This window comes from Heteronotia binoei, chromosome 15 (assembly GCF_032191835.1).
Source record: "Heteronotia binoei isolate CCM8104 ecotype False Entrance Well chromosome 15, APGP_CSIRO_Hbin_v1, whole genome shotgun sequence".
NCBI lineage: Eukaryota > Metazoa > Chordata > Lepidosauria > Squamata > Gekkonidae > Heteronotia > Heteronotia binoei.
Genome location: NC_083237.1, coordinates 43,591,670 through 43,607,370, shown reverse-complemented (window position 1 = coordinate 43,607,370; position 15,701 = coordinate 43,591,670). Strand labels below are relative to the sequence as shown.

The 15,701-nt window shown below is 48.2% G+C and overlaps 1 protein-coding gene across 1 annotated transcript; it reads left to right on the top strand.

The window, feature by feature from the left end:
- Nucleotides 1–1,666: 1,666 nt before the first annotated feature.
- JOSD2 (Josephin domain containing 2) lies at nt 1,667–13,485 on the top strand. Its single transcript, XM_060256226.1, has 5 exons — nt 1,667–1,824; nt 4,562–4,748; nt 8,762–8,887; nt 10,033–10,227; nt 11,803–13,485. The coding sequence occupies exons 2-5, from the start codon at nt 4,603–4,605 to the stop codon at nt 11,903–11,905; spliced, it is 570 nt and encodes a 189-aa protein (XP_060112209.1). The 5' UTR covers nt 1,667–1,824; nt 4,562–4,602; the 3' UTR covers nt 11,906–13,485.
- The last annotated feature ends 2,216 nt before the right edge of the window (nt 13,486–15,701 follow it).

Genomic DNA, 15,701 nt, shown 5'->3' with positions numbered 1-15,701 from the left:
CTGGGTTGGCAACCCTACATCCCTCTGTTCGTAAAAGGCAACACCACATTTCCGTTTGGATCTGGGAATGATACAGAAGTGTGTGGGGGGGGGGGGGAGGGGGGAGTATGTAGAACTGTTTTCTGTATGCATAATTGTTTTCTGTTGCCCCAGAAGGTAAAACCAGAACCACTGGGTTGAAATTAAATCAGAAGTTTTTCCAGATCAACATTAGGATGAACTTTCTGACAGAGCGGCTCCTCAGTTGAACAGGCTTCCTCCAGAGCTGATGGACTCTTCTTCCTATGAGGCTTTTAAAGAGGCTAGATGGCCATCTGACAGCAAAGCTGAGCCTGTGAATGTACGGAGAGGTATTTGTGAATTTCCTGCATTTTGTAGGAGGTTGGACTAGATGACCTGGGGGGGGGGTACCTTCCAACTCTATGATTCTAATGCAGCATACTGGGAAAAGTAGGGTTTTTTCTGTCAGAGACCAGCACAATAGCTGCATTTTGACAGTGCCACTCACATTACAGGAGATGAGTTAAATGCAGGACAGAAAATGTACCTCAAAGATGCCAGTGACCCTTTATCCAAAAACTGCAAGATGGTGTAATGTCCATATTCTTTCATTTCCCACTCCTCCCACACAGTGATGCTGAGGCTAAAGTGTCAGCCTAAGATTCAAGAGAACCAGGTTCATAGCCCTCTGCTATAGGAGGTCCCTGGGTGACCCTGGGCCTTTCACTCAGCCTGACCTATCTCACAGAGTTGCAGTGAGGATAAAGTATAGGGAGGGAGAACATTGCAGCTTTGTCTCCCCTAGGGAGAGAAAAAATGGGGTGTAAGTAAAAAATGAAAAAGGAAAGGTGTTCTGTGCTATAGTTAAACGCTTTCAGGAATACTGAGCCTATTACTCTGGTAAGCGGGCTCATTCAAAACACTGCTTCTATTAGCCAACACATCACTCCAGGCGTTGAAGCAGGGCATTTAAAAAGCAATCATTTCTAAGCGTTGGTAGCGGCTGGGCGTACTGAGCCTGATGTGGTAATTATGCTATATTACTGAACTTCAGATACGCGTCTTCTCTCTCGTGCTCTGCACTGAAATGCTTCTGAGGCAGCAGACTGTGGCTCACAGGCGCTTATGCCATAACATAACATACCCTGTTGCTTGAGTTTCAGCTGACCGAAGACACTATTCCCTCCGGAATACCTTTTGCTCGGCAGCTGCACCTGAGCCTTTGCGTGGTACCAATCCGGAGGCGGCGATTATTTAAATTGCGGCTTTTGAACACGCTGCCAATTTCAGCTCTTGCTGTTTTCCTGGGTGCAAAATGCAGGGGGGGGGGGGCAGGGAGTGTTCTCTTCATAGCTATGAAAAAGTACAAAACGGCATGCTAAAAGGGAGGGGCGTGTGTGTGTCTTCTTCTATATGACATTGCCCAAAGAAAGAGGAAATTCCACAAGTTTGCCCCCCCCCCCCCCGGTAAAAATACCCACTCAGAGTGCATCCTGATTTAAGCAAGAAAAGCGCATTTGAAATTCTGATCAAAATTTATTCCATAGCCTACTGGGAACTGTAGTATTCCCTGCGTCACGAGGGAGGCTGCGGTCCCGACATTGTAGTTCCCCCTCGGCGGCGCTGTGGCATTCTGGGAGTTGCAGTTCAATCCCTGTTATTCCGGCTCTCCCGCAAGGCACGCTGGGAAATGCAGTTCTGCCGTCGCCCCTAGTGTTTGACGGGTGTCGTAGTCTCGCCGCCTCTGCATAGTCAGACTGGTTTTAAGAGCTGTTTATTGCTGGGGGGAAATTACCATGTTGGGGAGTTTCGGCATCTTTTAAGGTAAGTTTAGAGAGCGGGATGAATCGGGGGTGTTTTCTCTCCTCGGCTGCTTCCCTTGGCCTCTTTTCCTCTCTCCATCCTCCAACTTGGGCAAGGGCTTTAGGGTGTTGCCCTGGACTGGCACCGAGTGGGTGTTTGGCTGGCTGTTGAAGAGACGCAGAGTAAGTACAGAGGTTAGGGGGTCAGGTCATTCGTTGGAGATCGGGCTCGGTTTTCGATGCCGTGGCCCAGCAACGGGACATGGGTGCAACTTCTCGCGAATAGCTGTGCTTGTTTGGAGCATGTACAGAGTCCTTTCCTCCTGCGAACGGGAGCCCACAGCTTCACTTCCCCGACCCTCAACTAGGTATGATCTGGGGGAAAGGGCTCCTGGTGGGAATTCGAAGCTGGTGTCCTCGACATGCCTCTTTTGGAGAAGTCAAAAACACCGCTGGTGACTTTTGAGACATTGTTGGATGGATGCTTGCTGTCTTCACGCTACCGGATAGCGTGGTAGGTATACAGGGAGGCTTCTCATTTGTTAAGGTAGGTGTGTGTTTAGCAATAACGAAAAGAGTTACCCCCCCCCCCCCCATACTTTCTGCCCTGTTTGAGGAACTGGCGCCAGCTGGGGGTGGGAAGTGCTGTCACATCCCAGCTGACTTGTGGCACTCCTGTAGGGTTTGCAAGGCAAGAGACTTTCAGAGGTGGGTTACCATTGCCTGCCCCCCCCCCCAGTCATGACCCTGGACTTCCTCAGAGGTTGCCCTTCCAAATATTCGCCAGGACTGCTCAGTTTAGTTTCAGAAATCTGACGAGATTGGGCGAGCCCAGACAGGATACCTTCTGTTGAAATCATATACTGTTTGGGAAATAATTGCCATTGGCCCTTGAGTACTTATCCAGCCTTTCTCATTCTTTGTTTGTTTAAAGGGACCAGCTGGTGGACAGTGGAGTTGTTGGGGAAATCTATGGGGCAGAGTGCTTGGGGATGTTTTCAGCCCTCCTTGAAAAGGCTTGGTGTAATGGTTAAGTGTGCGGACTCTTACCGGGTTTGATTCCCCACTCCTCCACATGCACCTGCTTGAATGGCCTTGGGTTAGCCATAGCTCTCGCAGAGTTGTCCTTGAAAGGGCAGCTTCTGGGAGAGCACTCTCCTCATAGGGTGTCTGTTGTGGGGGAGGAAGATAAAGGAGATTGTGAGCTGCTCTGAGACTCTGAAATTTGGAGTGGAGGGTGGGATATAAATTCAATATCTTCTTATCTTCCTTCCTTCCTTCCTTCTTCCTCCTCCTTCTTCCACCAGGTGGAGCCATTAATTCATACCCATTCATTGTGCACTGCTGTGGAATCTTTGCCACTCTTGGGCCCTTATCATAAATGAGAATCTCTGATCCATCTGTAAATATAAAACAGGACTCCAGCGGCATCTTAAAGACTAACAAAATTTATTCCAGCATAAGCTTTTGTGAGTCAGAGTTCACTTCATCACATCCATGAATCCTCTTTGAAAGACGTATCCTGTGAAGTTAGTTCTGACTCACACAAGCTTGTGGTGGAATAAATTTGTAGCAAAATAAAAACTGATGTCCAGTGGCACCTTCTACACTAGCACAGCTTCTCTCCGTGACCTGTAAGTGCCTAGCTCTTTAAAAAATTCACTTTGGTAAGATTGCATTGGTCTGCTGGCACAGTGGAATGTTTTATTCTGTATTCCTCCTTCTTGCCTTCCCTTCACCCCCAGATTTGAGGGGTACATTGGCGAGTGTGTGTGGGGGGCTGATGCAGTCCAAGGATGTATTCAGGACCAGTTTGTTCTTGATGATGAGGGATGTTTGTGCGAGTGATAACTGAAGTCCTGACAGTGATTTGGCTGGGCTTTCCTCGCGTCAAAAGAGGATGGGGTAAGCAGAAACTGCTGTCATTGGCTGAACTGCTGAAATTGTAGAGGGGACCTGGAGGTCAGGAGGGCTTGAAGAAGGGAAGGTGAGGGACACAGAAGGCGCTTGGGATATGTAGGGAGAGGAGTATTGCAATGAGGGGAGAAAAAGAAGACTAAAGGAAGGAGTCTGAGAGAGGAGGGAAAAATATGTGGAAGAATGGGCAGCCAGACAAACTGTGTGTTGTCACGAGGTACAGGGGTGAGCAGTGCTCCTTCGAAGCTGAGTTAGAGTGAGCTAGCTCACAGTTTTTTAGCATCCAGCTCACACATTTTTGTCTTGGCTCAGGAAAAATGGCCCCAAAGCAAACGAATGCGTGCAGGACCTCACAACTTTAATGCCAGTAGCTCATGGAGTAGAATTTTTGCTCACAAGAGTCCACAGCTTAGAGGGAGCCTTGGAGGTGAGAGAGGCTGGCAAATGTTCACTGTTGTGAAATGACCTGCTATATTTTGCCTGTTGGACTGTCTTTTCTCCAAGGAGCACTGAGTGGCATACATATTGCTTCCTCTTCCGCAGGGCTTTTTTTGAGCAGGATTGCAGTTCCGGCTGGCTCGGCATCAGGGTGTGTGGTCTGATATGCAAATGAGCTCCTGTTCCTTTGTTATTTTACCTTCATGACAAACTCTGTGCAGTAGAGCAGGCTGAGAGAGAGAAGGATTGTTCATGTGGCTGAGTGAGGAGTTGAACCCCTGGTCTTCCTAGCCGGACAATTTAACCACCATGCTGAGTCTCACGTATCTGACTCACACCCCTCTGATGCAAATGGAAGTTTGTCCATCTTCTCCATCCCTGCGATGCTTGGGTTTTCTTTCCAGGGGCGACCTCATGGAGAAGGAACTTGTGGGCCTGCGTGGACATGATGTCGGGGAGCTCAGGGCGAAGCGAGGTGTCCGGCCTTTACCATGAACGGCAGCGTCTGGAACTGTGTGCCGTCCATGCCCTCAACAATGTCCTCCAGGAGCGACTCTTCACCCAAGAGGCGGCTGATGAGATCTGCAAGAGGTGGGGACCAGGAGCCTCCTGTACTGGCTTTCTCTTGGGTACCTCTTCATACAAACTGTCTCCCAGTGTTTTTAGGGCACTTCCAAATTTACCATTTTCCCCCCCACAAGTTGATGGGGAAAAAGATCTTTGTCTTAACTAGTGTTTCACTCATTCCAGAAACGGGGGGTGAGGGATACCAGTGTTCCCTCTAAACTGAGTTAGTGTGAGCTAGCTCACCGTTTTTTAGCCTCTGGCTCACACATTTTTGTCTTAGCTCAGGCAAATTGTCCCCAGAGCAAACTAATTCAGTAGCTCACAACTTTAACGCCAGTAGTTCACAAAATAGAATTTTTGCTCACGAGACTCCACAGCTTAGAGAGAGTATTGAGGGTGGGGGAGGGGGACATAGCAAGTTTTTTTCAGTGCTCCCCAAAACATCCCAGTTTTTCCATCAGTAAAATTGAAAAACAGTCTTCAAGCGGGGGGGGGGGACTATTTTCTTCCCCTCCTCTTAGTCTTTACATCTCTACTCGTGTGGACCCTCTGGCCTGTCAAGCTACGTAAACAGCTCTGCTTTGTAAGAAACACCAGTTCTTGGTGCAAAAGAAATAAAAAGAGTAAATGATTCACAAAGTTACGTAGATAAAATTATTAAGGACTGTGGTCTATACTGCTGTGTTTAGCTTGCTGAAACTAGGGTCTTTCTATTTATTTATTTATTTTATCAAATTTATATCCCGCCCTCCCCTAATGGGCTCAGGGTGGCTAACAACTGTTAAAAACCACATCGAATATTAAAAACAATATACAATAAAATCAATCCACACATTTTAACCATAAAATCCAAGATGCATGTCGATGTTTCTGAATATCTATATTTGTCCAATGGGATTGTCAGTGCTGTGGGACGTTTGCTACCTCCTCTTAACTATTGAAGGCAAGCTTAAATAGTTCGGCAGTACTTTTGTGCACCATTTCAGGCTTAGGCTGTGCTTCAGTTCTGTTTTTACATTTCTGATTGGTTCTATAACCCTCATCCTGTGGTACTGTTTTCTAAACACCCCACCCTGTTGATTGTATTGAGTCACTCCATGTAATCCGCCTTGAGTCCAAGGGAGAAAAGCAGACTAGACATAAATAATTTAAAAAAAATTAAAGATCCAGCCCCCTTGGCTAAAAACTCACTGTGCAATCAGTCATGTTAACGCCAATGGGACTTGGATCCAGATGCTGTGGTCGGTCTGAACCTCAATATCTCAGAGTTTGCAAAACTGATGTGTTCATTTATAGCCATCCTTTCTTCCCAAAGGGGACCCAAAGCAGCTTACATAATTCTCCTCTATTTTGTCCTCACAACAACCCTGCCAGGCTGAGTGTGAGGCTTGAGAAATGAGTGGTGGCAGAAAAGAGAGCTGGGATTTGACTGTGAAGGAGGCCACAGGTACGCTTTGAACTGGTGACTCAGGAAGGGCATGTGCCCACTGGGCTGCACGATGAAAGCAAGCAGGGGTCCGAGAGCAGGCAAATGATACTGCCCACCTACAGGTAATTCACTCCTTGTTGGCTGGTTTCTGCTGGACTGGGCATGTGGTAGAAAAAGAGAGGAGGATTCAGGACTGCCTGCATTGCAGTTTCCGTGGAGGTTTCGGTTGACCTGAAAGACGTCTGTGCTTCCTTTAACTTTTATCTGCCTCCGCAATCATGAGGACTGGAAGCTGGGCTGTTCATCTCGTCGTTATTTTTTTTAAAAACAAAACAAAAAACAGATGGGTGAAGCAATCCAAATTGGGTGCGGCGATCCACATTTGAATTGCCAAAGAGAAATGAGCATTCCTGTGGGGCAGGTGGCAGCTTCAGTACTGCAACCAGACTTCCGCACCCCTTTTTGCCAACTCATCTACGGACTTGATAATGCCCACTGTACTGTGGGCCTTGACAGAACCTGCCCATTGGCTTTAAATTGTCTGTGTTAAAGTGCACCAGCTGAACACCACACCTCTTTTCCTGCTTAGCTCATCCCTGCTGCTCTTTAACATATGCAGCTCTCATCACGAAGCTGGCCCAGGAGCCTTCTTGTGATGTGGCAAGGTGCTGATCCTGCATACTCCCCACCAGGGCTTTTTTTGTAGCAGGAACTCCTTTGCATATTGGGCCACACACCCCTGATGTAGCCAATCCTCCAAGAGCTTACAGGGCTCTTAGTACAGGGCCTACTGTAAGCTCTTGGAGGACTGGCTACATCAGGGGGTGTGTGGCCTAATATGCAAAGGAGTTCCTGCTACAAAAAAAGCCCTGCTCCCCACCAGTGCAGCCCCCTTGATGATGGAAAGTTGGGATGGGCACCTCCTAAAATGTTCTGGGTGAGGTGGGCCTATTGTCCTTGTAAAAGCCACCCTGAGCCTGCTTTGGTAGGGAGGGCGGGATATAAATTGAACAAACAAATAAATAAAAAGGAAGTTATGCTCCATGATCCCATTGTTTAATGGGCGCCTTCCTGCTTCCAGCCATTTGCATCCTCATTAACTCTTTATTCAGTTTCATTCGTTTAAAACCACTGGTACGGCACACCCATTTTAATGGGCACAGCTCTGATAATATCTGGCGTTCAGCCACCACCGCACGGGAGCAGAGTGAGCTGTTTAGGTGCCTAAAGTACAGCCTCTGCCATCGTGCCAATTCGAAGGTTCATCATTCACTTAGGCAGCCTGTTCTAGCAGGAGCCTTGTAAGATCTCCCCAGTGACCCGTTGATTCTCTTGGTGGGGAAAACTAAGATGATGGTTGTACACAAAAGAGGCTGCATTTAAAAAAAAAAAACTGTTGATACATTTCAAGGGCAACCTTTTGCAGTGTAAGACCCATTACACATCCACGCCTTACTGTAGATTTTCAGAGCAGTAAGTGTTTAAACTTGACTTTGGATTCTGTGTCCACCATAAAAGAATAGGTAAAGGTAGTCCCCTGTGCAAGCACCAGTCGTTTCCAACTCAGGGGTGACATCGCATCATGACGTTTTCACAGCAGACTTTTTTACAGGGTGTTTGCCATTGCCTTCCCCAGTCATCTACACTTTCCCGCCAGCAAGCTGGGTACTCATTTTACTGACCTCAGCTTCCACTGGGATCAAACTCAGGTCGAGAGCAGAGCTTGGACTGTAGTACTGCAGCTTACCACTCTGTGCCATGGAGCTCTATGCCTACCATACACCATTATTTTTCCTCTGGTATATATTTATTCTTCAGAGCTACATGTAGGAGGTTCCCTTATACTGAAACTGACCCATTGTCAGTACTGTCTCTTCTGACTGGCAGCATCTCTCTTGGGTTTCAGATGAAAGTCTTTCACAACTGTCTGCTCCTTGTTTCTTTTGGCTGAAGATGCTGGGGATCAAACCTGAGACTTTATGTATGCCAAGTGGATGCTGTACCACAGGGGTGGCCAAACTGTGGCTCGGGAGCCACATGTGGCTCTTTCACACACATTGTGTGGCTCTCAAAGCTCTCATAGCCCCATCGGGTGGCTTGGAGAAGGCATTTGTCTCTTTAAATCACTTCTCCAAGCCAAGCCAGCCAGCAGCTTGGAGAATGCATTTAAAGTATAAGTTGCTTTCTTTCCATCTCTCCCCCTACCTTCCTTCTTTGGGGCCCTCAAACATCTGATGTTCATGTCTCGCAGCTCTCAAACGTCTGATGTTCATGACTTGCGGCTCTCAAACATCTGACATTTATTGTGTGGCTCTTACATTAAGCAAGTTTGGCCACCCTTGCTCTACCACAGCCACAGCTTACCCATGGTTTCACCCCTCTCCTTAATTCTTAAGCCTTTGGGTGACATTGAGCCAATCCTGAACTTTGTGATCTATCACAGTAGGGTGGTTGGGAAGGGCATTCTGCCTTGAGCTCCCCAGAGGAAAAGGGGGATCCAAGAGCTGTTCCCAGGCAGAATAGGCAGTTCCGACCTTGGTCGATGAAGGGTCTGACCTGCAACAAGACTTCTTCATGTAGTGGGTCCCTTCTTCTCTTCTGCCAACAGGCTGGCCCCGGACGCGAGGTGGAATCCCCACCGCAGCTTTCTGGGAACGGGGAACTACGATGTCAATGTCATCATGGCCGCCCTGCAGAGTGTCGGGCTGGTTGCCATCTGGTGGGACAAACGCAGGTGAGTTGCAGGTGAAGAGGAGCCGATCAAATGGGAAGGCCCGAAGGCCCAGACGTTCAGAAGGTCTGAACCTTGACATTAAAACCAATTCAGGAATGACAAGATCAGTAATTTTCTTTAAAATGTCAACCCCGCTGTTTTTGCTAACGGGGACCCAAAGAGGCTTTATAGTGAAGTAGGTTAGGCTAAGAGACTGTGATCAGCCCAAGGTCACCTGGTGAGCTTCCATGGCAGAGCAAGGAATTGGACCAGGCCCTAGTTCAGCACCCTAACTGCTACTCCCTGCTGGATCTACAGACATAGAATCCCTCTCGTGCTGCTTGGGGAGCAGCAAGCAACTGATAGGCATCTTTTACAATGCGGATCCTGTCTGGCTGTCAGGAACAGGTCCCTGACAATGGTTTTGTGGCTGCTGTTCTCTGACTGATGTTTGTATTGCTGATGTTATTGTCCTGGTATTATTATCCTTGCCTACTAATACGCCTACGGTAGATGTAACCTGTTCCATGTTTCAGGAATTCATATGACACTAACCTTGTGTAGACTTGCTTTCAGTTATTAACAAGCATTAGGTTTCTTTTTGAATGTTCAGTATTTAGTGTGATGCGGGTTGTGGGATGTTCCAAGCTTGCAGGTAGAAAGAGGATGCAGGGAGACAGTTCTCATCTGGTCTCCCTGGGCAATGCTGATAGGCACCAACCAAAGGTAGGATTTGACCTTGGTTGCAAAGGCCTGTGAAAGAACTGTATATTGAGTATTTTCAAAAGACTTTTGGCGGGCGCAGGAAAGTGAATAGCCATTGCCCCTTCTCTCCTATAATAGTTGGAAACTTTCAGTTGTGCCCCAGTCTGTCAAGACTTGGACTGGTGTTCACTTGCCGCATAATGTTTGCTTTAAGTATCATCATTCAACTTCTTCTGATCCTACTCAAGAAGTCTCATGATTGAACCTGGGCAAAACCTTACACAGGCTGACATTCAGGTATGCAGAAGGCTTAAAATGATTTGTGTGGGGCTTCCCGAGGGTCTCCTGTCCAGGTCCTGACCAGACTTGCTTTGCTTTAGCGGGATGGTTTTTCCTTCAGCCTTGCAGCAGGATTCTCCTCCGAATTGTTGCCTTGTCCATTGTCTCTCTCTCTGCCGCAGGCCACTGGAACAGCTGTCCCTGGAAGGGGTTCTTGGCTTCATCGTCAATGTCCCATCCAATGTCTCCTTGGGCTTCCTGTCTCTTCCCATGAGGCGCCGGCACTGGATCGCTGTGCGTCAGCTTGACGGTACCTACTACAACCTCGACTCCAAGCTGAAGGCTCCCATTCCGATTGGCGGGGAAGCTGAGCTCAGGTACTGATGGTGTGACAGCTGTTTGGGTTCCTCTGTCATCCCAGGATAAATTAAGGGGAAGGGGCGGAACTAAAGAGTGGAATCTGCTTGCGGGAATGCTGGGTCTCTGTCAATCAAGTCCTGCACAAGGTTGTATTTGATGGTTATGCTGGAGCAAAGCAAGGTGGTATAGCTGAAGGAAATTTGGAGGGTTAGACTCCAGGTGCTCTGTGTCCTGTAACCATGCAATCCTAAACAGGATCAGGGCTGGCTTGCCTACTAGGCAAACTAGGCCGTTGCCTAGGGCGCTGGCAGGGTGGGTGCACCGAATTCCCCCTAGGCAAATGCCTAGTATGCCTGCTCCCCAGCCTCCTCCTCCAATCAGCTGATCGGTGATAAAACTGCGCACTGTGCAGTCAATGCCCGGGCAGGCTAGCAGAAACGGACCACGAAGCCTGAAAAGGGCAGCCACGGCACTGCCTCCTCTCCACTTCCTTCCCATCCGGGGAGGGGCGGGGCGTGATGCTGTCGCGACATGGGGGGTCGCGGCAGGCCTGAGTCTGCCTAGGGCACTCTGTGCCCAAGGACCGGGCCTGAACAGGATTATATCTGTGGGCAATACTCCCTCTAAGCTGTGGAGTCTTGTGAGCAAAAATTCTACTTCGTGAACTACTGCATAAATCAATTTGTTCTTGGGCCTTTTTTTCCTGAGTTAAGACAAAAATATGGGAGCTGGATGCTAAAAAACTATGAGTTAGCTCACACTAACTCAGCTTAGAGGGAACACTGCCTATGGGATGGGGATATCCCTCTCTGCTGGTCCCCCAGAGAAGATGGAAGCCAGTGGTACACATGACCAGTTAGTCCAAAAGATGCTGCATCGCTTGCTGTTTTTGAATTGCAAAGACCAGCCCACTATCTCTTCTTTGGGATGCCCTGGAGGAAATCCAGGGCTTTTTTTGAGCAGGAGCACACAGGAACACAGTTCCAGCTGGCTTGGTGTCAGGGGGTGTGGCCCAATATGCAAATGAGTTCCTGCCGGGCTTTTTCTTAAAAAAAAGCCCCGAAGAGATCATTCTTCCTGGCGCCTCTAGTATAGGCATGTGGCATGCAGAGAGTATATGGCAGAAGCAGCGCTCAGAAGATTGCAGCCTCCTGGGGAAGGTGTTCGAATGCTGAGAATAGATGGTGGTGTGCTCTCAGGGGCTGCTTTTGTGCACCGTTGGATAATTCACTTTCAAAGCGCTATAGCAACCCTTTGCAACTGGATTTTCCTATTTCACGTAGAAAAAGTGCAGTTCCAGTTAATGCATTGCGATTGCATTATCCAATGATGCGGGAAAACAGCCAGGGATGGGGCTGTGGCATTTCCTTTCCGTGCATTAGGTTCCTGGCTCAAGTCCCATCATCTCCAGTTAAAAGGATTCAGTAATAGGTGATGCAAAACCCTGGAGAGCCTCAGCCAGTCAGAATAGACAGTACTGACGGAGATAGCCCAATGGTGTGACTTGGTAAAGTTCAACTGCATGTGTCCTCTGGTGCCAGCCCTGCTTTTAGGAAGTCCTGTTCCCTGACCCTCTTTGTTTCCCCTTGCAGGTTATTCCTCCAAGAGGTGCTTTCTCAGGGTCCCTGTGAGTTGCTACTGGTTGTGCCCCACGAGGCCGAAGAAACTGGGAGCTGGCTCAGCACTGTCAAGTGAACCTTGGCACCAAAGAAACCCATCTGCACCCAGAGCCATCTGCTGTACCCCTCTCCTTACAACAGCTGCATGTGGTGCGGGGAGGAGGGGGCAGCGCACTCCTGTTACACTGCCAGTCTTGGAGCTGACTTGAAATCCATCTTCCCTCTCCTCCAGGATATAAGGGCCTCCCCCGCCCCCCGCCCCTGGCTTTCCCTTGCTTTTAAAAGACTCGGCCTGTCCAGGGATAGTATGGAATAAAGGCTGCAGTACAAAATGGTGGAGGGTCTCCTCCTGGCACAGTGAATTAGACTATAAGAATAGCCATGCTGAGTCTTCCCATAGTGACTTCTCTGGGGCGAGGAGTTCACAAGCAGGCCATGGGGGCGATAACCCTAACGCTGCTGATCCTCAGAGAGTGCCAGTCTGCAGTACCAGTGTGTCTGAATGCAGAGGTGGTGTTTGTAGGTGTAACAGCCAGTCATCCCTGGCAGAGCTCTTCTTTGTATATTTTTGTAAAAGCCGTTTCTGCTGATGCATGAACTTCCTTCCTTTATTATTATTGTTATTATTATTTTTATTTTTCATTTGCCCTAAACCTGCTGCCTGCACATTTCAGGGCTGGCACTTGAGAAGGTGTTTTGAGAGAGGTTTTTGAGAGAGGCTGGACTGAATGAGTTGGGAGGGGGGGACACTGGAGCACTACAAGTTTGCCAGATAAGTTTGGGTTTATAGCAATGGAGGGCATTTGGGCAGTTGAGGGGAGGAGGGGTGTTAAGGGGGACTGAGGTAAACGTGCAAATCAACTGGAAAGTCAGAGAGCTGCCCTGTTCAGCTTTTTAGATGTCTGTCACCCCAACTCAAAATGCCATTTGCAAGGGATGTTCTATGGCCAGCCGCAGTGAAAATGCAATCAAGAAGAAGTACGGAGAAGTTACAAGCACAGTATGATAAAAGGAGCTTGTTTTATTGTTCTGTGATTGGGAAGGAAGAAGCTAGTTGATAAAGTGCTAGCTTGAGGTATGAGGGGACTAGGGTCATGGAGAGATGGGAATCGGGAGACTACTGAGCTTGTCTCTAAACACTGGAACTCAGATCCATAGACCCTAAGCAGGGTATTAGTCGCCAGGTAACGGAAACCCAACAGGCAAAGCTTTTGTGAAGAAAAGCTGCACGTGCTGAGTTTTTATCAGTTGTACAGCTGTTTTTTTTTTAAAGAAGAAAAGGTCCCAAAGGATTAAAAATAAGTTGGCTACTCTCATGAACCAAATAAGCAAAAGACTTTGCTACTCCCCTGTAAGCAAAAGCAAGATTCTAGCCCTCATGAGAAGGGAATTCATGGAAACAGGTGGGGTGGTATCTTGTGACAGGTCAAAACCCAGCATGCAGGCTGGGCCAGGGCTTCTATAGTGTGGTCAGGCAATGGGCTTTGGGTGCAGTGCTCAGCAGCATACCCCGGGCCTGCAATTTCTGTATCTTTTGGCCGCCTGCACACCCTGCTACGTGTCTCCTTCGTGAAAAGAACTCAACCCAGCCTTGAAGCTCATTGCAAAGCTGAAATGCAAAACCAAATAAAATGCGTGCCGCGGCGTTTTGTGGCTCTTTGTTGTGTGGTATTTGTACTTGGGAAGGGGGGATGTCCACTGTTAAGTATAGGGCAGGGTAAATGTGACTATTAAGTTGTGTGTGGGGGGGTGAGGGTTTGCTGCAAAGCAACGCTGTGGTGGTGGTTGGTGTATTGTGATGGGTGTAAGACACTGGAGGAAACCAGGTGGATAACTTAACAGTGCCAGCCTAAGCAAAATGACACCCCTTCAAGGCCATTGGATTGAATGTTCTTAGGGCATTCCTGTTTAGAGCTATGCTGTAAATGTCTACGTATAAAGGTTTTGGCTAGGCTGAATGAATGAATGTTCCTGCCAGTCTTGTCACAGATTAATTTATTCAGTACGTTTTCATTCCACCCTTCCTTTCCAGAGTTCAGGGGCATTCGTTGGCCTGCCCTCTGCCATTTTCCCCCTCACAAAAATACAGTGAGATAAGTTAGTCTGAGGGGGAGGCTGACTGGCCGGGGTTCCCCAGAGAGTTTCAGGGCACAGTAGGGCTTTGACCCCTGGTCTCCCAGATCCTAGTCCAACACTTTAATCTCAAGATGGCTGCATGCAGAACCACCCCTAAGACAAATGTTGGGTTGCCAATCCCCATTTGGGGGCAGGGGATCCCAAAGTTTGGAGGCTCTTCCCCTGCTTCAGAGAGCAAAGGGGGGGGAGGGAAATGTCTGCTGGGCACTCCATTATACCCTGTGGAGACCAATTCCCATAAGGTATAATGGAGAATTGATCTGTGGGTATCTGGGGCTTTCAGGTAGCTGGTTTTATTTTATTTATTTATTATATTTATATCCCGCCTCCCTTATCGGGCTCAGGGCGGCTAACGACAGTTAACAATTCGATAACAAAGTTACATTAGTACAATAAAACATTGTTAAAATATTAAAACAATTTTAAATACAATTTCAGATAGCGTTTTGTCTGGTTCAAAATAATTTGTTAATGCTGTGGGACAGTGGATACTACGCACCCCCATAGATGTTAATATTTATTTATTTAATTCCATTTATATCCTGCCCTCCCCACCGAGGCAGGCTCAGGGCAGCTTACATGCTTAAGAGCACCCCCAGTTAGTTATTAAAAGCCTGCCGGAACAGTCTAACATAGCATTTGCAGCATAGCATCTGGTGCCTCTCCTCAAAACACCCCCACTCCCGAAGTTTCAAAAAGATTGGACTGGGGGTCCAATTCTGTGAGCCCCCCAAAAAGTTACCCCAATCCTTCATTATTCCAAATGGAGGGAAGGCATTTAAAAGGTGTGCGGTCACTTTAAATGTGGTGGCCAGAACTCCCTTTGGCATTCAGTTGTGGTTGTCACACCCTTGCTCCCCGGCTCCAACCCAAAGTCTCCTTGCCTCCACCCCCCCCCCCCCAATCCTAGATATTTTTTGAGTTGGACCCGGCAACCCTAGGCAAAAGGGAGAGTGGCTAAATAGGAGGGTGTTTTCCCTGGCCCAAAGGCTCTCAGCCTTCTTGAGGGCTGTGCAGCCCATTTCTCCGTTTGGTTTGCCAAAGGTGCCAGCCAGCTTCTCCTCAGAGGCAGCAAGGTGAGCTTGTGACTTTTTGTGAGCTGGTTAAGTCTGGAAAGAGCCATTGGCTAGGCCTCCGTAGCAAGCCTACAACATTTCCCTTCATTTTCATGCCGGCCTCTCCTCCTCCTTCGTCCCTCCAGAGACAGAGGAGCAGCCTCAGCCAGGCAAGAGCAGCCATAAAGTAACTGGTACTTAAGAGCCATTGATTTGACTTCCTCACCGAGCTGGATGTGTGCAGTTTATAAGGTCTTTTAAAAAATCTTATACATTAATTTCCCCCCCCCTAGTGCAACTTCTGCTGTCTTGTACTTTATGGCACAGGCCTTGCCTTTGTAGTACGGTTTAAATTTATAACCCAAGGCTGCATAGAGTTGTGTGTCCCCTGGGCCCTTAAAACGGCTCGTGCATGCCCTACTTTGCGTAGGACTGGAGTGGAAAAGGGGGAGTTCACGGGCGGAAGGGTTTGTAATGCTGCTCTGGGATGTTCAGAGAATGCCTTACCATTTGATTCTCCTTGCGGCGCCATCATAATAGGATCTAAGGATTATCCCTATCTATCTAGTATGTTTAATCCTGCAGTCCCTTGAAGGAGTTTAGGCTGGCGTGCAATTACCCTCTGGTTTATCACAACAGCCCTGTAAGGTAGGTTAAACCAAGTGGAGTTGGGCCCAAGTT

What these genes read in the sequence shown, in the direction of transcription:
- JOSD2 (XM_060256226.1), top strand. Translation starts at nt 4,603, where the DNA reads ATGATGTCGGGGAGCTCAGGGCGAAGCGAGGTGTCCGGCCTTTACCAT. An exon ending in GCTGATGAGATCTGCAAGAG is followed by an intron (nt 4,749 to 8,761) that starts GTGGGGACCAGG and finishes TTCTGCCAACAG; the next exon opens with GCTGGCCCCGGACGCGAGGT. An exon ending in ATCTGGTGGGACAAACGCAG is followed by an intron (nt 8,888 to 10,032) that starts GTGAGTTGCAGG and finishes TCTCTGCCGCAG; the next exon opens with GCCACTGGAACAGCTGTCCC.